This window comes from Limulus polyphemus, unplaced genomic scaffold (assembly GCF_000517525.1).
Source record: "Limulus polyphemus unplaced genomic scaffold, Limulus_polyphemus-2.1.2 Scaffold423, whole genome shotgun sequence".
Classification (NCBI taxonomy): Eukaryota; Metazoa; Arthropoda; class Merostomata; order Xiphosura; family Limulidae; genus Limulus; species Limulus polyphemus.
Window position 1 is genome coordinate 377,052 of NW_013666033.1, and position 23,619 is coordinate 400,670.

General features: G+C 33.3%; 1 protein-coding gene across 3 annotated transcripts in view; it reads right to left on the bottom strand.

Moving 5' to 3' along the window:
* The window catches only part of LOC106458167 (synaptobrevin homolog YKT6-like), a 39,779-nt gene extending 16,450 nt beyond the window's left edge, over positions 1–23,329 (bottom strand). Inside the window, exons 1-5 of one of the 3 annotated variants that reach the window (XM_022384310.1) lie at positions 23,117–23,238; positions 22,016–22,602; positions 11,750–11,900; positions 7,745–7,827; positions 991–1,091 (exon numbers count right to left, since the gene is read on the bottom strand). In XM_022384310.1, coding sequence (XP_022240018.1) covers positions 991–1,091; positions 7,745–7,827; positions 11,750–11,856 — 291 coding nt within the window. In that variant the 5' untranslated portion in view covers positions 11,857–11,900; positions 22,016–22,602; positions 23,117–23,238. Of the gene's footprint in view, positions 1–990; positions 1,092–7,744; positions 7,828–11,749; positions 11,901–22,015; positions 22,603–23,116 lie in introns of all 3 variants that reach the window. The other 2 variants (XM_013917632.2, XM_013917633.2) reach the window with 2 other exon arrangements.
* Between the last annotated feature and the right edge of the window lie 290 nt (positions 23,330–23,619).

Consider the following 23,619-nt stretch of genomic DNA (forward strand, 5'->3'; position numbering starts at 1 on the left):
ACTTATTAGTTTTGTTAGTTGTACTTACTTGTATAGTCAAATACATTAGTGTGTATTATTCTCTGTGTGTGTTGTGTGTGTATATATATATATATATACACACACACACACACATATGTACATACCAGAAAAAAATATATCAAAATTTAACTACAAAATTATGCCTCCATTATTGGGGATATTCCATCTGTCAGGCAAAATCCAAATACCAATGTAAAATTCACCAGCAACTAAGGGAGAATCAGTAAATGGTTACGAGTTGAGTGCTTGAACTCACATCCCAAATCCAACTGCCTTTTCATGTCTGCAGCCAGTTGTGGGAAGGTAGTTACCAATAATATTTAGAAATAGCTTTAATATAGAATTAAACCGACCCAAAAAAATTATACAAAGTAAATCTCCCAACCTCCACCCCTTTAATTGATGTTATAAAAAAATAGTAATAATATTTTATAGTAGAAATATGCTACCCTAAATTTCTAAAGAACTCCCAACCTCTACTCTTTTATTTACTACTTAGTGATGTTAAAGAAAATGAAATACCCTCACCATTCAAGCATAAACCAGGTGAGCTGAGACAAGCCCAGCATCCCGAAGTTAGTCATGCCTCCCTAGTGTACTGAACTATTCTAACAGTGACAGTTAGCTACTTAAACCAAGTAGCTAACACCCTCTAAATTTTCCATAATGCAGTTTCCATGAACAAGAGCTTAACCTTTAACAAAGTTTCCATTCATTATAAAAAAGTAACAAAAAATTTTAATAAACCAGTCCTGATAACTATTATTTTTCAGTTTATTTATGAATAATTTAACATTATCAATAAAAGAATTACTGTTCTTACAAACTCTTAAAAATCTTTTTAATTGGGAGATAATAATATGTATAAGCTATTAATTCTTATACTTAAACACAAATATCTCATTGTTCAATATTCTTTTGCAATGACCAAACAAAATGCCACTTGACAAATAACATTCTCTTACTTACCAGATTAATAAGTGTATGAGCAACTCTGTGAGGATATTCATGGTCGGAAATCACAACTCCTGCTAAATTGTCAGATCGTACATAAACATAACACATGTACTCTGTAAACCAAAAAATTCTCATCAATAATTTTCAATGTAAGAGCATTCACTATGAAGTATTACAAAGATAAACCTATTATTTTACAAATCTTCAATAACATCTGAAGCACATCATATTACTCCCTTGGAAAAAAAGAATTTTTTCTCAAAATAAATGTTCTCATGAATGGTTTTGCTATAGTAACTCACTGCTTGCATTAATCTGATTTTTAATCAAAAATATCTGCCATGTCTAAATAAAATAGTTATTTTTAAACCTGTTCACTAATATTGTCAATATAAGATATATTACCAAATATGGGCTTAAAGTTTAATACTTTCTTGAAAAACACTTATGTCAAGTTTGAAGCATTTCTATCCAGAAAATAGTTTTGAAATTCCAGAAAATGTTCACAAGATTTATAAAACATTATTATAGAGCAGGTCATAGGCAGCAAGTCTAAAAAGAATAACATTATCTTGTTCTATGTACCTTGCATGCTAAAATTGAATGAAATAATGCAATTAGCCAATAAGTGTTTTGTGTTTTCTACCACCAAAAACAAAATGAAGAAACTCAGCAAAATATCAAACTAAGTTCAATGTCATGAAAATAAATGCACCACAATGAAATAATTTCCAAAAACACAATAACCTTATTTTACCTTACATCTTATGATTTAATGAAATCCACAAATAGATGGTTTTTAAATTGTAAAAAAACACTTGCACCAAAAGAATTGGATAACTAGTGAAGACTGATAAAAAGAAACTCTCAAAGATAGGTGATGGCACAAAATACTACATCATAAAAGAAAGTCATTTCTTCCTCCAGAATTTCAATACAAAGAAAGTGAGAACAGCTAAATAGCACATAAGAGCTTCAGAAGAATATCACAACAGAAAGGATTACAAAAACTGTGAAAACAACTAGATCTGAAACAAATAGTAGATTTTACTATTGAAAAATTTGTTATACCTTGTTTACCTTAAATTGAAAATGATTACTCACAATAATGGTAGTAAAATTTACATATTTTGTATAAAAGTGTTCAAAGTGATAAATAATATTCAACTCTACATGTACGGCATTGGTGCACTGCACCAACCCACTTTTCTGTGAAGCTAAACATGGCAACATTTATGAAATTTGGCAAGCTTTTAGTAAACACTACAAATATGTTGTACGCAAAAACAATTTTTAGCTGAAAATATATTTCAGATAGATACTTATCTTACTTCTCTGTATCAACAAGAGCAACTACCTAGCATGCAACAGCCATGGAATTTCTAGCATATTGCCACAAGCACTGAAAAAACCCACACCCTACATGTATCAACATCTACTGCATCAGTCAAAGACAATCATCATAATACTGTAGCCCTACACCAATAGAAGGGTGACACAACCTCCGTGCATAGTATTCCTTGCGAATGTTAGCATATAACCATAGACTCATTCTTGATGAAGCTAAGAAAATGCACTGGAAGTGAAAAGGATGAATGAGAGGTGGTGTAGGATGAAAATGTTAGCTTTGGAAATGTTATTTACCTCTCTGCATCACAAAGAGCTAGAATCCCACAATGTAGATGGTGGAAGGGCAGGTGCAGACCATTTATAAAAATGAGCTGCTTTCCAAAATAGAGACATAAAGGGAATTGTTACTGATTTATCTATACAGTATTTCCATTATGAAGAGAATAAAACAAAGGAAATCGGGAAAATTCATTGCTGGTGGTAGTGTGTCCCCAAGATAGGCAGAATGTTAAAATGGCTAGGGCTTTAGACTATACTGTCTTGGTGAAATACTTACATCAGATAGATATTGTAATGACAGGTGAAGGGAAGAGGAGCCCTCACCTGCATTCTGAGGCAAATCCAAGTCCAATCAGGTTGGACATTTCCAGGGAATGGAGAAGTAAGAGTTCTCCCATGCTCAATAGAAGAACAGGGGGAGAACACTAATGAGTGTACATGGACAACTGTCAAGCACAATCATCTGAAGTTAGGTCCCCACCAGGAGAGAGTGCTATGACAGACAGCACATGTAAGCCAGGTGTAAGGGCTGGAATAAACCTTGTGCTGTTTTTTTCTCTTTGTAAAAGTGGTGTGAGATACTGCTGCCAACTTGGTGGGATCTGATAGCACCAAGCATGAGGAATGTAATTATGATTTCTCTTGTTATGTTCAACCTGATGTGTATTGCCTCCTCCTCTTTTTTTTTGTGATAATTTTGCAATTTGTTGGAATGTGTACAAAAATAATGGTACACATATGGAGGTGCCATGAAATGTATGAAGGACACAGAATTGACTGTAAAAGCCAACAGGCAAAACTCACTACACTAAAGCTTCTGTGTAGACTGGAGGGAAGCGAAACCTGAGACACATAAAATCACCCAATAATATAATTAATGGGAGATAAGTGTGTTGGGTGTAGTTCACATACCAGTCTTTAAGATCTTCAAAGGCCTGCAACTAAAAAAAGCAAGAAGGGCTGTGATATGCTGAACCTGGTGAGACACACAAAAGAATGTACAGACTCATTCAAAGAAGAATATGCAAAACAGATAAGCAAACAAACTTAGCCACTAAAAGTGGAAGTGGTCAAAACCCAAGAAGAGGGGGTCTATCATGGTAAAAATAGGCAATGACAGTTTCCATGAAAGGGGGCAGTCTGAGGAAGATACCAACAGACAGCTGGTACAGAACACAAAAGGTAATCAGGATTGGCACAATCGTACAATGAGGAAATAGAGGGTAGAAAGATAAATGGAAATATTGCCTTCTCAGGTAGCCCTTCAGATGAAAGAAGTAGTTTGGAACCAACCTCAACTGGTCCCGATAAGAGACTATGGGAGGTGTCTAAGTCGTATGTGTCTGAACAATGATGACCAAAAAAGAAGAGACAAATGATAAGAGAAACATGAGGTCAATAGTTTAAGGAAGAGGGGGAGGGTACAATTAAGAATTGAAGAGCCACACAAAGGTCTTAGACAGAAAGAGGGACTGGGTAAAGGGGCAATGGACAGCACAAAATAGGCTTTGAAGAGGTCCATGAGAATAAGAGGGTAGGCAAAGAGAAAAGATTGGACCAATCCAGAATCAGAGCATCAAAAGCCAGAGCAATATAGTCCAAATCAGCGACCAAAAGAGGGGAAGCATGGAATTGAGTGGTCCAAAAAATATCGATCAGTGGGGGCTCAAGATGGGAAGAAATCCACTGAAAGACTAGAGGATGCAAGGATTACTCTGTAAGATAGATCCTGTTCAGTAGAGACAAGTGACCTACCACCAGATTCAAAACTCCCCTGGGACACGAAATACTACAAAGAGAATATGGCTTGGCACACTTGGCCTTAATTAATAGTTTATTTTTAAATTGCCATTTCAGTTCATTTTAGATGCCAACAGTAGCACTTACCACCAGCCAGCATTGTTAGTTTCTTCACTCATAATTTTGAAACACAATGAAAATATGTAGTATTTTTATCTGTTATGTGATCCAAGTTGGTTTACTTAAAAAGTTTTTAATCCAGTTCTAATCTACCAGAGTTCATTATGCTTCACATGCTCACTATATACAGTGGAGCACAATGAGCTGTGGGAGAAAATAATCCAGTTTCAAGCACAGTGACTGAAAAATTTTGAATCATTAACATTATTTACTGTAATGAATACTGAATTTGAGTTAGCATCGTTGATTAATATGGTGTTTAGCATTGTGATGATGGATAAACAGATATAAAGATATGTACTTATAATTTGTATTTAGAGGTTGTAATAGGTGAAATTTACTTGTGATTTTGCATTAAAGAGTCAAAGTAACATCTGGGCTTTTACAACACAACAAAAGTCTCCCAAAAAATTTTAAAAAAAAAGTGTCAATATTCGAATACCAAATTTCTGTTTGAATATTCTTTAAAAAGTATTCTTAATCAAACATTCATTTCAACTGTACCAACAAGATCAGAGGAACTTTGGAATAAGAATCTCCAATAAAGAGTGTAAGAGGATCAACATCTAAGCAGCTATCACGCATTAGTAATTTCCCTAATGTGCAACATGAAGTCTTCTTGTATATGAAGCATTTTGAGAATAATGTGAAATTTTAAAAATAAGTGACATCACAAGATGGTGTGGAAAAAAAGTACATAGAAGAACAGGTCAACTATCATTTAACAATATATTTCTTCATTAACGTAGCAGTGCATTCTGTATTTGAAATTAAATGACGAAACACTTTTATACATATATCTCTATGATTCTTTACAATTTTTAGATAACAGTATGATACATGTTCTTCTAATTTTTATTCGTTCCATAATAAAACATACTTGTTGGTACTATTGTATAAATATTTATTCCTTAACTCTCATTACTGCTTCAGCGGATTACACTGATCACATGGCCCTAAAGTGACTGTCAGAGTTTCCATACTGTAAGTATTAATAACTTTTAACATATTTTGTGTATCTTCACAAAATTTTTCAAGCTTTTAGTAAACATTACAAGACATTTGTACACAAAAAAAATCCGAAATTTTAATCAAGTATTTTTACTAAAACTCTGTCTATGAATGTATGGAGTCAGAGAATTGACTGACTCGAGTGTAAAGTGATTTTCGTGGTAAGATTAAAAATATTTTTCTTCGTCTGAAAAGTTTGAAATTTCATTTGCATAATATCTTAAAACCCTTTTTGAGTGACTGTAACCACCATAAGACTTTAAAGGTTGAAAAAATGTGAAATAAAGTAAGTATTAATTTCGGTGACGAGGGTCCCACTTTGAGACTAATAATGGCTGGAGAAGGCTTAAATGGGTAATGAAGAAAAACTTTAATATAAGTTTAACATAACAGCAAATGTACAACGTTTCGACAAGGTTTTGTCATCATCAGGTACAAGTAATTTACACTGACACATTAAGTATCATATTGGTATTGACCACAAAGTTCCAAGAGAGTTTCTACTTCTAATCTTTTCACAGTTATTTGACATGTTTATTCTACTGTTAGCAGCTGAAGTATAAACCTGCCGAACACAAAGCAGTGAATCACTGCTCCTGCCATAAGACTGTTTACATGACACCATAATACAAGACTATTGATAACATATAAGTTCATAAAGCACAATTACCAGAACTGTCCCACAGAGTTTATCATAATCCCATCTCCAAGAACATAGTGAGAGGTTTTATCAACTTGTTTATAGTACAGCGGTTGCAACAAGAAATGTCTAAAGAAATAAAAGTGCAAGAAAATCTTTATGATATGGCTCTGTATAAAGTCTGGGCTGATTCAATAAACTCGGTAGGTATATGGACGTTAGTTATCCTGCCGGGACGGGCAGAATTTAGCGGAATGGGTGTAAAAATAAGTGCTTATGAATATGTACATATATATATATGATATTTGAAACCATCACAACTTGGTGAAACTTCATAATTTCAGAATTGAGGAAAAAACAATCTTACATTTCATAAAACCTTCATTTATTAATGAACACACACACAATTTACTCATAAGTTCCTAATTTTTAGCTATTTTTCTTAAAACATAGAATAATAATTAAAAATATATATAGAAAAACAATGATTTCTAGTACTTATGGTATTACAAAATTGATTTATACTCATGCTGAGCCTTACCATAAGCATCGTTTATTCTCTCAAGTGGAGGGAGAATACACATTTTTGTAGATTTGAATAATGTATTTTAGAAAACCAAAAAATTATTCAATTAATATACTGGTACACATAAAACCACTGTAATTTATCTAGCTTTCTAACTAAGCTATATGTGGGTTTAAATAAATTCTCATTTCTGTTCAAAGCAATAACTTCACCATTTCTATTTGAATTACAAGTTTCCCCTTCAAGCCAATTACAACCAACTGTCAGATTTTTATAGTTTAGAATATGCTCTTACTATCGGTTATAAACATGTACTTGAGAGAAATAGTAGACAAGAGGTTTTAAAAAAATGAAGTAATAGGAAAGGTTACCCTGGTAGGTGTGCAAAATATATCGATGATTCTTTACATTTGTTTTTATTTTATATTATAGCTTGTAAATGTCTGAAATTTGAGTTTCTAATTCAGTAACTACTACAGACATATGGTAGGCATAATAAAATATAAACTAAGAAATAAAACAAGATGTGCCATATATAGCACAAAAAAACATTTAGCATTTTTTTAAATTAAGAAAATAAAACATGTGTAATATTAAAACTTAAACTATAAACTATGTTATGATGCCAATTTTATTGGCATACAATGATAATAAAGTTTTTAATTATATTTTGAAAATAGCTCTAAAACATCATGACATGCACCCTTTGACCCATCTAGAGCAGAGGGTTAAAGGAGATCATGCAGTAAAAACAGTTGTGTGAGATCTACTCTTAGGATTTTTGCCTTTAATATTTCATCACACAATCAAATTCTATCAATTTTCCCAATATAAACTAAGCAATCATGTGAACAAAATCTTGTTCAATTCAATGCTGTTTTTTGAAATAACTGAAACAAAATTGATTACATAATAATCACATAAAATATTGATTTAAAATATTAAAAAACTTTCTTTTGTGCTTAACATCTTTATAATATGCTAAATGATTAAGTTTTATCAAACAGTTTTACATATTAAAAAACATAGAGGAACATTACCTTGTTCCTTTACTGAAGATCGGCTTGCTGCTGTAGTTCTCTCAACTAAGATCTGGCTTGTAAACTTCATGAACTCCTGAACACTGAAAAAATAATCATACAAGCAAGTTCTTTTTCACATAGACATTACATGCATTGTTAAGATTAAGAACACAAATCTTACTCAGTGACCTTGAACTTATAACAAATCTTCACTTTTAATAATATATATCTGTTGAAGATAAAATATTTAGTCTTGTACATTTTTTGTTGTATATATTTAATACCCATGTTGCTAAATCATTTTAAAGGGATGGGCAAAAAGGCTGAAAACAAATACTGTTTATATGAAGCAGTATGGAAATATGCCTAAAGATGAATCCTTTTGTGCTCACTGACCGTGACCTAGATAAGTATCAGGTGCTGGAGAATGGGAACATTGAAATGTTGTTAATTTGTTCAATCACTTCAGTAGATTTGAAAACTTTAACCCAATGACCACCTGCTACTAACTTTCTGAGTAGCCAATGCAAGTCTTGCTATATTTCATTCCAACAATAAAACTAGAGGATGAAACTACTTGAAACTTCATAATAACTTTCATAAATGCATGTATTTCAAGAAACATAAAGTATGTTGCTTCGGTAAGTTTAGTTTTTTTTTGCATTATGAACTTTAATATCTTGGAAAATTACATTTGGAAATGGTATTTATAAAAAATGATTACAATATTTATATCTGTTCCAGATTTTAACTTATTACTTTTTATGTTTTAGTACATTATTTTAAAATCCCAATTTTATTTATTGTCCATAAAATGCAAATGTTATCTATTTTTAATAATCATGTACTCTCCTTATGGTTTCAAGTAATATACAAGACCCAAAAATAATATTTGTAAATAAACCTAAACAATAAATGAATATTTTTATATTTAACTTGGATTTCATGTTTATATATATGTACATAAAAACATTTTAATTTTGTTCCATAAATGTATTTTTATTTCAAGTTTATGTTTCATTGCAGCCATACTTTTGTTTATTGTGCCGAATAACCGTGGAGTTAGCAGCATGAACTTTGTACATTTGCCGTAAACTATCATGTCTGTTGGTGGTCACGCTCGTTCAGTCCAGCACAGGCACATTTTAACATTACTGTAGATATGATAGTAAGAAAGCTCTTCGGTACTTGAATATCATTTCTTTGAACTTTCAAACAAGTTTATTTCAACATATGTCCTTGTATGTTGTTTCACTATACAGACAAAACTAATTGCCACTACTAGCAAATGTGTGTAATAGTTTACACTACAGGTGGTTTGAATAACATCGCATGACCCTAGTTACATGATACATCCTATTACAAGAGATTACCAAAGGATACAAACACCTTAAATTACAAAGAAAATTAATTTACAGCACTTAAAAGATTAGTCCTGGTCACATTCCACTCATTATAGGCAAGATTTATGTTGGAAATCAAAACTTAAGCTCTTCAGTGTATTGAGACCCCAACTGTGAGAATGTCATAGCTTCTCACATTATTATTGAGACAAATGTATTTAGTCTGTTTCACAACCAACATATGGGTTTTATTGTTGGCACTTGTACACTGAGTTTTAAACCATTTGTAAAATATCAAAATAAACGTTTTTATATATATTAGTTACTGTTTTAATTCTAAAGCAACAACAACAGAAGTGCGGGTCTTACTACAAAGTAAAGATAGTAGGAAGGAAAAATATAAAATTCTTATGTGGTACTGGTAGTATTACGTACAAATCACACTTTATCATTCTAAATACTGAATCATATTAATATTATTATGAACTAGATATAAAATTATGCTAAATTATCGAATTTAAAACTATTAATTTAAAATGCAAAAGAATATAGCAAATCACAAACTCTTAGTTCAAAGTGCTAAGCCTAATTTATGTAAAGACCTTACACTCGCCACTCGATAGTTCTTAACCCTAACCATCGTGGATCAACTTCTTTCCTAAAAAATATATCTATTTTGAATTAATTTTTCAATATAATGATTAATATAGATATAAGATACAGCATGACTTAAGCTACTATAGAAAAATAATAAAAGTCACATACATCCCATGCAGTTTTTTCCAGAAGCAAGTTTTCTAAGGTTTATAAAAAAAAAGTACTATTAACCAATAATAAATACAACCTCTACATAAAATGGCAGTTACTATAATAAGCACCACCAACATTCATATTGTAAAATCCATAGAACAACGTTTTGTCACGTGCTTTGCTTATGATCCTATGATTTGTCAAACGTGAAATACAGCGATTGGAATAACATGGTACTGAAATTGACACCTTCGACTAGGATTGGCTAAAAGTTTTACAACTGAGGTTTAACACACCCAGACACTGTTTTATAAAAAAAACAGACTAGAAAAAGGTTTAGATACCAATCATTGATGGCAGGGCCAGAGCTGAAGTGCAAGTAAAAAGTTTAAAACTTTTTTAAAAAAATTTTCTTCTTTGAAGGTGCTTATTTATATATAGTCTCAAATATATTTTGGGATTTTTTTATTGAATTTCTCATTAAACTTCATTAAATAATACAATTTTGTACAAATAATTGAATGTTATGCTACTATTTACAAAAATAAAATCTGAAATCCAATAAAAGATAAGTTTTCTATAATTTTTTCAATTCATAAATGTGATTTTGCCCTCACAATAAGATAAAATGGCCACAGCAGGTAACGGGTTAATGGACATCAACTGCTTGTTGAAAGAAAAGAGCTGATGTTTCAGTTTTTATACCGAGGTGTTATCATAGAAGCAGAAATGTTGTTTCCTTTTCTTTCAACAGGCAATTGCAGCCTATTAAGTTTTCCAATCCTACTGTGTCTACTCTGCCTGAAATTCCATTACAACAATCACTTCAGTAAGCTTGCACTTGTGGTTCTAAGATTCACAAATATGACCTGGAACCAACATTCATTCATAACCATTTTTAAACAAAATGTTATTGATGAACAGAAGTACTCATATAACTTATTTTAAATATACAGTGAACTCTCATTAGTCCAAACATCTACAATCTGGATTATGAATAATCCAGATGAATTTTCATGTGCACAGATCTTCACAAGAAGAAATTTAATCAATAATACATATAATTGCATTCCAAATCAGAACAGCTATTTTCTTATAACAAACATGCATTTCCTATAGATATATAATTCAGTAAACCATACTCGACTCCATGAAATACACATTGGGGGTCAATCTGAACAGGAATCAAGGTGATGATCATTGACCTCAAAACATCTGCATTCACAGTTGTCACCAGTTTATGATGATTTTTCTGAGAATGACCTTCACATTAGAAATGAACACAAACTATAACAGGTATCAAGAGGTCATCAAAGTGTTTTATTCTACAGTCAAGTCACAATGATCCAGAATGAAGATGCATAAAAATATCAGCATCATTAAAATGTGATGTTTGTTTATACAAGAAATCAATATATTTATTATGTATTTTGTATTCCAAAAGTAATTCATTGATTATGCCATTCTGAGTGTGCAATTTGTATCATTATTGATGACAAATAAGATAAAACATTGATTGATAACATATGCTTTTAATAGTGTACATTATTTAAAAAGTGACAGATTTGACTGTTTAGGTGTCTCACTAATTCAGAAGAAGTACTTCTTTGCAAATGTGTTCAGATCAATGAAGTGTATCTGAATTCCTAACATTACTATTGTTGTATTGTGTTGAATACAATAACCACAAATACTGGCCAACAATTTTGTTCAGCTGATGCTACTAAAATAATAAACATATCTCATTAAAAATAGAAAAAATTTTAATAGTTCAAGATGTTTAACCAACTATTATTTACTTTAGTTAAGGCATTATCAATAAACAACTTCAAAAAAAATTCACTCCATATTAAAAATACTGATTTGTCAAAAAAGTGATATTTAATATTTCTTGTTAAATGCTTGTTTTCAAAACAAGAGAAAAATATACCTGTTTCTTTGGAAAAAACCAAAGGATGAAAGATCACTAGCTGACTTCAAACAGGTGGCTTTGGTTGGATTTTTATACAAGACTGAGAGATAATACAGCTTTACCATGGTTACTCTGGTTCTTCCGATGCAAGATGTATTATAAATTTAACCTAAAATATATCAAATACATGCCTTAAGTTCAATGAAATACAATCAAATATGCCCCTGGTCCCTAGAATTTCAAAGAAAATACCAGTTACATAATCAAAGATGAAACTATTTGATCTAAATATTTAGTCAAAATAAATACAATGGATAAGTGAAATAGGGTGGCATTGTGTGCAGAGTGTTAAGTACATTAACATTTTCCTAAACTGAAAATGTATTTCCAATAGATACTTACTTCCTCTAACAAAAATCTCAAATTTTTTCTCACCACTAGCATTGATTTTCTCACTTATTTCTGCATACTAACATGAAAATGACTATCCAGCAACCCTCAACCAATAGAAGTGCAACACTACCGCTATCATAACTAGTGCCCTCTCTAATCTTGCACATGTTAACCACTTTGAAATTGATCAGATCGAACCACACCGGAAGTGGGGAGGACAGGTGGGAAATGTAAGCAGAGGCAAGTATCTATCGGAAATACATTTTCAGTTTATAAAAATGTTAACTTCCGATATGATATCTAACCCTCTCATAAAAAGCTAGAATCTCACAATGAACTGATGGATGGCCAGTGAGAAGATGATTCCCCTTTAGGAAGCAACCAATAGAAAACCACGGGGTGTGAGAATAAATTAAAAACAACACACCTGTGGGAGACTGCACCACTTCTGAGCCAGGTATACTCTTTGCCCTCTAGTAATGTGTTGTCAAAAAGGTTGGAAACATGGAGGGACCTCAATAAATAAATGGAAGCTTGATCTCAACCTACAATGGTGGCATCTAGAATTGTACATCACGTCTGCAGTAGGAAGAGGGTCCTTTACCTTTCACCTCAAAACAGGTATCGGCAGGGAAGAGGAGTTTCCATACCCAAGAACCAACCTATGCATAAGCACACCTCCAACACAACCAATACCAGATCCACTAGGAACCAACATCCAGCAGATGGTAAGAAGAGAAAGCCCAGGTAGGTGTTTGTCTCTAGTCCAAAACCTGGCAGCATTGGGAATTTATTATCCAGTCCGCAATAGGAGGAGAGTGCAATCCAAACACATGTGAGGACTTATGTGGCTGATCTGGCTCCAACCAACATCTGATCCCCTGGAACTGACATCTGGTGGACTGTAGGAAGGAGCATGCCTCAGCTGGAGGGGCAAACTGCAATATATGGTGAAGTGCCATATCCAATGCTTGGCAGCATCTGAATTTATATATCAGGTCTGCAATAGGAAGGGTGTCACACCTTCTACACCAGCAGAATACCATCACCTTACTCTCAACTGAGTGATATTGTGCACACACACACAAGAGGACAGGCCTCCATAGTCCACCACTCTAGCAGCTAGGAACTGGTAAGTGGCAAGGACTCCCATACTCCACTAGAAGAAGGAGGGAAAACATGTATTTGAGAGTCCAGAGGACCACAGCACCAGAAACAGTGCAATGGGTGATTATGATACCTATTTGAAAAAGTAGAGCAATCTCATCAACAGAATCAATCGTCGAACATCTGGCAGCATCAGGAAATGTACATCATGTCCGCAGTAGGAAGAGCCTCAACACCACAGATCATCAGAAGTGGGCAGCAATCCCTGTCTGCTTCACTCATGTTAGTCCATGAGTGTACGGTCTGAGACAAGCATATTTATGAAGCAACAGACCACAAAAAATACCTATGAGCAGTCCTGGGGAACACCTCATCTCTACAGTGTGTGTAAAATGACCTTGTGACGTGTTGAGATCATAATTCAATGCACAGAGGACACATTGACAGAGTTGATTAACCAACATCTGGCAGCATCTGGAAATGTACATCAGGTCCATGATAGGAAGGGCCTCAACATCACATTCATCTAGCATGGTATATGATCACACGTATCACAGTGCAGATTCAAGACTAAGTATACTTTGTCAGGCAACATTCACCACAGAGCAGGATCCAAATATGTGATAAAGGCCCCTGAAAAGAAAAAATATATTAATGGAATACTTTCCACCCACAGATAAACATTTACAACACTGATGATGTCCCCCAAGGGAAGATGGAAATGTGCAGTTAGGGACATAGTAATGTGACGAATCTGATGGGAAGAAAACATGACAAAGGCAACAATCATCAAGAGAAAGGGAAGAAAAATACCAGGAATTCTACATGGAATGGTAATGGAAAAAAGGTCACAGGGGAGGTGAGGATTTCACAGAAGAAACAAATGGACTCAGGAACCATGGAAGGGAGCAGTACGTGTCATACTATTGAAGAGCCCTGGGTGGGAAAAGGAGGTGGGTGGGATCAGAACAGTCATAAAGGTTGGAAAAGCCTTGGACAAAAAGGAACAATCAGGAAAGAGGAGAACATAGGAACTAAGAACACAAAAAAAGCAGCAAACACCAATCACAAACATATCAGAATGACAACATTCACACACCAACAAAAGCAGGAACAGGGACTTCAAGAACTGGTGATTTTAAGAACATGCAGACAAAAGGTCCAATGGAGGATGGGGAAAAACATGAAGGACCATATAGAGGTGCTAATCATGAAGGGAAGCAGGATAGGACAGGAAGAATGAAAGAAACTAAACAACATGGATAAGACTAGCAACTGGAAAACACAAGCAAAGTCAGTAAACTGAAAAGGGGCAGATAACACCATCTTATGCCCCACAACAGAGAAAACCTAAAGGCCACATTCAAAAAGCAAAGGCAAAAAGGATGGCATGTGAGAAACCCGTAGGATGGGAAGGACTATAACCCCATTAGGACAGAACAAAAGCGGTATGTGTACCACATATGTAGGTAAACTGCCAAGGAGGAAGAACAAACAAGATGGAAAACAAAGGAAGCTACATGCGAAAATCCAGCTCTGAAGCGAGGGACTGAACAAAGCCATGCATGGAGGCAAAGTACAAGTATGGATAGATGATGGATGCTCAATTGTGATTGATGGAGGATTGTTGGAGATAAGGAAGAGAAACAGAGGCGACACAAAAAACTAGCATAGGAATAGAAATCACGTGTGCACCAGCCAATACGTAACCAGCAGCAGAATACTACACAGAATGGTCTGAAGAATGGCAGGGACATGTGAGACAAAGAGGAGGATATGCATATAGAAACCAACCCAACCAATTCCATCTAAGTGCAGTGACTGTTCCTGCCAAAGGATGAGAAACAGGAGATCAAACTGGGGAAGTAGTGTATTGAGTAAAGTGACAAAAGCATCCAAATCTGGGACACACCATAGAGCACACAAAATCTGAAAAATGGGTAGATTCAAAGACCACTCCACAGAGAGAATCTTGTTGGGATAACAGATTCAGGGCACCTGGATTATGACATGCCAACAAAGTGATGGGACAGCAGTGGGCCCAACACAGAAGACTCATTGTTATCAAAACAGAGGTCTGTCAATGAGTGCCCCTTGCCTGGTGATGTACAAGACTACCATAGAAATGTTGAAATAAACCATCACCAACTGTTCCCTAGAAGCCCAGAGAATGTGAAGAAAAACCCAACAGCAAGAAGTTCCAAGATTGATATGGAGAGAGGACTTCACACCAAAACCTCCTGAGTGTCAGGAGACACCCCCAAAGAAAAAAAAAGCATCTGTTGAAGGTGACATTCCAGACAAGGTGGAGGAACATGCACAGTAATATAGGTCAGAACCAATCACCAGTCAAAGTCAGTCTGTAAGGAAGAAAGATGGGTAAACGGGGCACTTAAGAGAACCTGAACAAGGCTCCTTTGGTCTATCAAAACCCACTGATGATGACGCATGAGAATGTGATCAAGAGGAATGGGGGCTTCAAAAGAAGCCCATGTCCCCAAAAGAGAGAACCTCACACACAGTAGGAGAAGGAGAGGATGAGATGCTGCATACAAGACATTCCATAGCTCAAAATTGCAGTGTAGCAGGCAGGGCCCAATGGAGGAGGAAGTTAAAAAACACCCCGAGATGATACAAAAAATTGTGTGGATGTGAGGAAAAATTGCTCCATTTTCACAAGCCAACCTACCATGATAATGTCCTGGAGAGGAAACTGAAGATGTAGGAATGAATCGTCTTGTTAGGAGGTAAGAAGCAACCATATGTCCATAGAATGGTGAAAAAAAGGCTCCTGGAATGAATCAGGTGGTCAAAAAAAAGAGGTTACCGAGAAATAGAGAAGAAAATGGGACTGTGAGACAACAGGGGAGATGAATGGAAGTAGAGGACTGGACTAATTGAAATGCCTGTCAGAACCCATGAATTGAATGCCAAGGACCTCCAAACGTGGGCAAATTGAAGGAGTCTGGCCCCCCCAGCAACCCTGACCCAAGAAGGGTGGTCAGAGGAAGACAAATTTGGGAAAAAATAATCAAGTTATTGGTGTCCAATCCCCACTAAGGTAGAAATGATACCAAATGCTGTGAAGCCAAATACGGGAAGTTGGAATGATGATAATTAAAAGCATGATCATCCACAGTACATGGGGGTCAAGGCAAACCAGTCCCCCAATGTAATTGCTCCCCAAAACCCAGTGAAAGAAGAAACACTAAAATAATGACCCGAAGGCTAGTCCACAAAAAGAGCAGGGGTGGAACATAGGAAACGGGAGATAAAGACAGAATACAACATACCTGAATAATCAAATCCACTAAATGGGAAAAATGTCTGGGCAATTACCCTGAAATGACATGTGACTGAGAGGCATATTCAGAAGGATAAAAAAGGCTATCCAAATCCAAAACTTCCTGATCACGGAAACCCATGATAGGACAACCATCATTTTGTTCTGATTGTTGCATGATGTTGGTCAACTCCCAACAGACCAGAAGTGTCACTTCACGGGCCGGGTATCATGGTTCTAATCCATTTGATGTGGTCAGTAATTCCACTGCAGCAGTTGTACTTGTGACCACCTGAAACTGCAAATGCATAGCTCATGAAATTGAAAGAGGAGAGAAGAAAAATAAAGTAATTTGTAACCTACCACAAAAAAGAATGAAAATTGTAAAGAACAAGGTGATTAAAGTAGAAAAATTAAGAACGTACAAAGTGTAGATAATGAATCAAACCGTGAGCAAAAACCCATCTATTCCATAAGACTGCCAATGGAGAAGTGGTTAATATGTGCAAGATTAGAGAGAGTGCTAGTTATGATAGAGTTAGTGTTGCACTCTAACTGGTGGAGGGTTGCTGAATAGCCATTTGTATGTTAGTATGCAGAAATAAGTGGAAGTATCAAGACTAGTGGTGAGCAAAAATTTGCACAGACAGAGAGCAGTACAAGTCAATAAAGCTTTCTGTGAGAAGAGGCGAGGTATTGGAAATATAAATTATCAATACTGATTTCTTAACCTGTTCTCTTTTTTAAAAAACAATAGGCTTATTAGAATCAATGAATATTTTCAAAGTCTTGAATTAATTACTGCCAGTATCTAACTTTAACTTTGTTAGTAATCATAGTAATTTTTGTAATAAAGCACAACTAGTACATACATACAAAGCTTCTGGTTACTTTAGAATAGTAAAGATGAGTTTCAGCAAAAAATAGTGAGTTTTCCATGCTAAATGTTCTATAGAGGCAATCTTGTCAACTAATAATTACATACAGTACTACTTTAATAAGTTTTTTTTTTTTCATACAGGGACTTATACAATGAGTTGGCTTTGGAAATAGTGGAAGTCAGCTAAGAGGAGAATTGATTATTTTCTGGGTAATTTTTTTACTTTTATCAAAGGAAGGTATGCAAGGACAACAGTGAAGGACAAAATGATCCTTTGTTATCCATATGTTATTTTTATATTAGAAAATTATAACTGTCTTAACTGGAGCCTAACCTGTCTTTTCTAAATCTTAAACTTCTATTTTCTTGACCTATTGTCTCCAGAATATAGCACAAAGAAATCAGAAGCCTTTATTCTATCGATCTCCCCATACACACTCACATAAAGCTGCAAGTAACAATAAAATCATGTTACTCTTTCCTCAAGAGTAAGTTAGTTCAGAGTTCTTAACTTATCTCTACACAATAACCTTTCCATCTACAGAATCATTTCTATTGGCCTCCTATGAACCATTTCCAATAACTTAACATCCTTTAACCCTTTCGAGACGGGTCATAAGTGAAAAGCCATGTTATCTGGTTTGTTGGCTCACATTCAAAATTTTATTGAACTACTATTTCATGAATTCATGTCAGTAAGTTGGGTTTCAGACTGTAGATTATAATTCATATTTTAGTACTATACATTACTCAATTTCTTAATTTGAAAGTAAATATTAAAAAAAAACACAGATAAACATCGAATTTTGTGTGTCACATGGTATGTTGAATGCAACACTGGTTCAAATTAGCTGTTTGTGAAGCCCAACTACTAAGTCTATAGTTTCGTACGATTTCGAAACTCAAATTACAGATATTGACAAGCTAGAATATAAAACAAAAAGGTCTTATCTTTTCTATTTGCTAAAATATTGCTCATGTAATAAATCAAACACAGTGGCACCCCACCTACCTCTTTCCATTTTTGGAAATGCTCTCTTATATACACTTACTTCTTTCTATAAATGACATGAATAACTAATCAGAAGCTCAGAATGTTCCCCTAGTGGTTTTCTAATGTGGCTAGTGCCATTTCTTTTGAACCAAGATTTCAATGAGGTAGGTTGTGTCTTTAGTCTGCTCAAAAATTTCATATTTTTTTTTAAGAGTAAAATACATCTTAGTTGCTAAGCCTGATAAATTATAGTTGAATACTAACTATGGTATTGATGTGGTAATTTATGATTTTTTAGTTATTCAAATGTGTGTATATAACTATACAAAGTTATACAAAGTTTTATACTATATAAAACTATAACAAGTACAAAATTATTACAAGGTTGTCACATTGACCGACCCCGTATTGAAGCAGTTAACCGATAAGGAAATAAAAATGCACACATTATTCAAGGGTGAGAAATATATATATATAAAACCTAAAAAAAAATAGTTTGTTTCATATCCTCCAAGTGCAAGATTTTTAAAGGCTTAGCAACCTACGTCAAGCAGCAACTGAGTACAAAGGTCGTAACTAGAAGAGATAATTGTTTGCTTTACTTCCTTATTTACTGTTCTATGTTTTAGGGAAAATATGTTTAAGAACTTATTTCAAAATAGCAATAACGTATATACATATATAATATATAATAATTGAAAATTGACTGTATTTTACAAAATACTAGTTGACTAAAGCACAGCCAAGACAAATTACTTTGTACAGACCATAGGTCAGTTTTATGCTATTTGATATGGTAACATGAGTGCACGTGAGCCACATCATCGTAACTTCTGTATTGTTAGCCAGGCATGGGTGAAAGGTCAATATAATAAAAATAATAGATATACATAAATGTATTATGAGATTTAAGCTATTTTGCCTAACCATTTATGTTTTCGTATTCTAATTTGTGTTCATTCTAGAATGAAAAAGGCATAATTTATGTTCTGCAAAATTTCGTTACCAGTTGCTTACTACTTTAAAAGTTATAGCATGAAAACTATAACAAGTACAAAATTATTACAAGGTTGTCACATTGACCGACCTCGTATTGAAGCAGTTAACCGATAAGGAAATAAAAATGCACACATTATTCAAGGGTGAGAAATATATATTGCCCAATGCCTGAAAAAAAAAAAGATTTGTCTGGGGGACAAGTTTTTCATTATACTTTGTTCATTGTACACATTTTCTTTGTTTTTCTTTCACATCATTCCAGAAACTTTTGTACTGTGAAAGTCTGGGACATAGAGACAAACACTGAAAAATGCATACATCTAAATCTCAAAACAAAATTATAAACATAAATATACATATCCTTTTAACTCGAAAACCTTCACTTATATGCACAATATTATTACATTGCTTTTGTCTATAGTAGGAGTCCAGTGACACTTAACTCCCAGCTATATATCACATAATTAACAATTACATAAATTTAAACTATTTATATATACATATATATATATATATATATATGGTTCTCACACTTTGGGGTTGGCAAAATTACAGGACCATTAAACATTTTTCCAGAATATGTAAACCTTATCAGTAATTAAAATAAATGCTTCTTGCATAACTATCAGTTATATTTTGTCCAAATATTTTTGTTTCATGCTTTGGCAAGACAATCGTAAGTTATATATGTTAAAGGTAGTACAAACCATATGCATTAACCAACATAATCTATAATAACAAGAGTGAGTCAATTCTCCTAAATAGTGATTTTAAAAACTAAGGATGGAGTTTAGTGGTGATGCTAAGCAAATGGTATCCAGCACCTTTAAAAGTTAAAATAAACAGATAATTGCAGTTTTCATATAGCTAAAAAAATAAAATAAATAAAGCAAAAGTCAAAATGACTAATAGAGATATAAGAAAGCAGTTTAATATCATATAATAATATCATAGATGAAAATAAAAACAATTGGGAATTACCATAACATTTTTGTTCAAGGAAATAACTGACAACAAATTCATCTTAACCAAACAAGTTTAATAAGCATTTTAAAGTGTTATTACAAAACATATTGGTAAAGAGCACGAGATACCAGATAAAAAATACAAAAATGTGTCTAATTCAAACCCTGAGACAATATTTTTATAACTAACAATGTGTAATGAACTTAAAAGTATAACATATGGTTCAAAAAATAAAGTTCTGGTTGTGATAATATAAAAACCAAAATTATAAGAAACACAGATTATATTGGTAGGCTATTATTATTATTATTATTATTATTATATGTTTGCAATTTTTCTCTCCAATTTGGGATTTTCCTAATAATAATAGATAGCTAAAGTAATTCCTATACACAAAAGTGGAGATCACTAATTAATATTACTGTGACCTGTTTTATCAAAAATCATTGAAAAATTAGTAAAAATATTGATTAAACTCATTTATAAAAAACAAACTACTTGCTGGAACACAATTTGGTTTTAGAAAAAATGCAAATACCAAATACACGTTCTGTTACATTTTATTCCAAACATTTATAAATTATTAGGCGATGTAAAGAAACTAGCCATATTTCTCAATATTGCTTAAGCTTTTAAAATAGTGTCACATAATATATTAGTAAAGTGTTAGAAAATAAAGGAATTAGAGGTTTAGCTTTAAAATGGTTTAAGTTATTTAAAAAATAGAATACAATATGTATATATAGTAAAAACTTTATTATCTGGCATCTCCTGGATGTGAGCAGTGCCTGATAGGCAAAAATTCTGGTTATGAAAGCATTTCTGTTACTGTATCTTACATGAAAAATTTTTGACACCTTGTTAATGTTTTAAAATATGGTATCTACTTCATGTATATATATTTTATAAGTACGGTATTTAAAATGTGAATTGCAGTACATGCAGCTGACAACTGAAGCTTGCCAGTGAGAAAGAACATAAGCAAAATAACAGCAGCACCACTAAGCTACAATAAGCATTTGTATTTAGAGATGTTGAAATTCCTGGTTACAAAAACTCTGCAAATATGAAGCTGCCAGATAACAAAGCTTTTACTGTATAAACAACAGTTATGGTAATCCACAACTGTGTATGATATTCTACAAGAATCTAATCTAGGTCCTATAATATTTATAAATGATTCTTATAAGCTAAATTACATAGAAATATCATAACTTCTTATGATGATACTGCATATTTTGGGGTCATCCAAAGAAAATGTGTAATTTGCGTGTGTAATAACATCAAATAAAATGCAAGAAACACTGAGTATGATTTTTTGCTCCCCTCTCATTGTGTTTACCTCTAAACCAATAAAATTTATTATATGACATCAGTAACCCAAACACAATTAATTTTTGTTCACCATGCATGTACATATTGGAACAGAAGTAATTTCTATCAAACCACTTGCACAAGTTATTTTTAGGTCTGACAATTTGATGTTTCATACGAGTACACTTTTGGATGATTTTAACCTTCCCAAACAATTTTTTTCCATACAATTTTGTGGTCTCACTTATCGGTCTTTTCCACATTTTCACTCCACTTAAAAGATTAAACAAAACAGCAGAAACAGTTCTGAAGATAAACAAAATATTTCTAATTGAATAAAATACTCACAGCAGTCGTTGTTATCTATGATTTTCTTAAAGAAGAGGAAAACACTAGCAGACACCCAAAGTCATGTCGGATGAGGTCATGGATCATCAAAATAGCACAGTAATGAGTAAAGGATTAGAAATTATAGGTCATCATTATAAGTTTCATTTCCAAACTTCAACTGGGAAACTATGACTGACTAAACATTGACTTTGCAAGTACACCTAGGCCTGGTTAGCCCCATGTACAAATAACTTATCAACTGTGTTGAACTTGGCAGCCAATTATTCATGGACAGACTTCCTCCTATTCTTACTGCTGTAACAGTGTAAGCTGGGTCAGTGATCCTCCACCAGCACTTCTTCTGTCAACAACTTTCAATGAAAGTGACTACAACAGTTGCATTCTGTGAATGTTTTAACTTGTTCATTTTAAAATTGATGTAAAAATTCTGACTTCTGAAACATAACAGAGGAATGGTATCCATTCATTGGTTGAAACTGAAACAACTCTTCAGAAAAGTCATTCAGAATAGGACAGAACTCTATTTTCTAAGATTTCAAGACGACTTTTCAAAATGAATCGTTTCGTTGGTTTCATTTAACAACCTGTAAAAACGATTTAAAGCCTAGTCGAATTGCATGGAAAATAAATACGCAAGAACCAGGGTTTACATTACATTTACAATATACATTGCCTGTTAAAACTTACAGCTTACAAATTACACTTAACTTACACTACACTTTAAAAATTAAATTGAGGTGTTTTCCCTTATATTTTTAATTCAGGTATGTCAGGAAAAAGCCACCATATTCCAATTATCATTATCAATATCACACAAATTACCACTACCACTGTACCACAATAAACTATAAAGCTATAATAATAAAGTCAAGAGTGCAGCACCTCTTTAAATTTAATGTTCACAATTTCCAAACACTTGTCTGTTTTTATTAAATATCTTAAAATGCACCTTCCTACTCCAAATAATAATATTTTATTAATTATAATTAGTTAGTCTTTCCAAGAAACAAAGTATAGCCTATAGGCCTAACCTCTGTCTCGCAACTTTATTCTAGACAAAATTATCTAAAGCAAATACAATATATCACGATAACTTACCAATGAACACAAACACCTGCTTATAAGTTACAACTTACAGACTTTCTAATTCAACATGTAATGACCCAAAAACGTAGAATGCAATTTACTCATCTAAATACTTAAGATGACGTTACAAAATAACTTACGTTTACAAGATTTACTTCAGAAAGCTTTTCAATGGCGACGACGTCTAAAGTGGAATATGAACACTAACGTTAATATGTATGTATATATATATATATATTTCAATAAACACGATAACAACATATCAATTGTTAAAAAAATATGTACTGCGCTTTATTGAAAACTCATATTTACACTATATAGTTATTGAAAAATTTGTATGATTATTGTATCAAACATATTTTATCTAAGACTGCTAATTTTTAAGAATACAAATAAAGACAATGAATACGACCATATAAATATGTGTGTATTCTTTTTTGTGTGTGATTATGTATGTTTCATTATCCTTCTGTAAAACATAATTTTATGTTTCTGAAGTGAAGTCTACACCATCT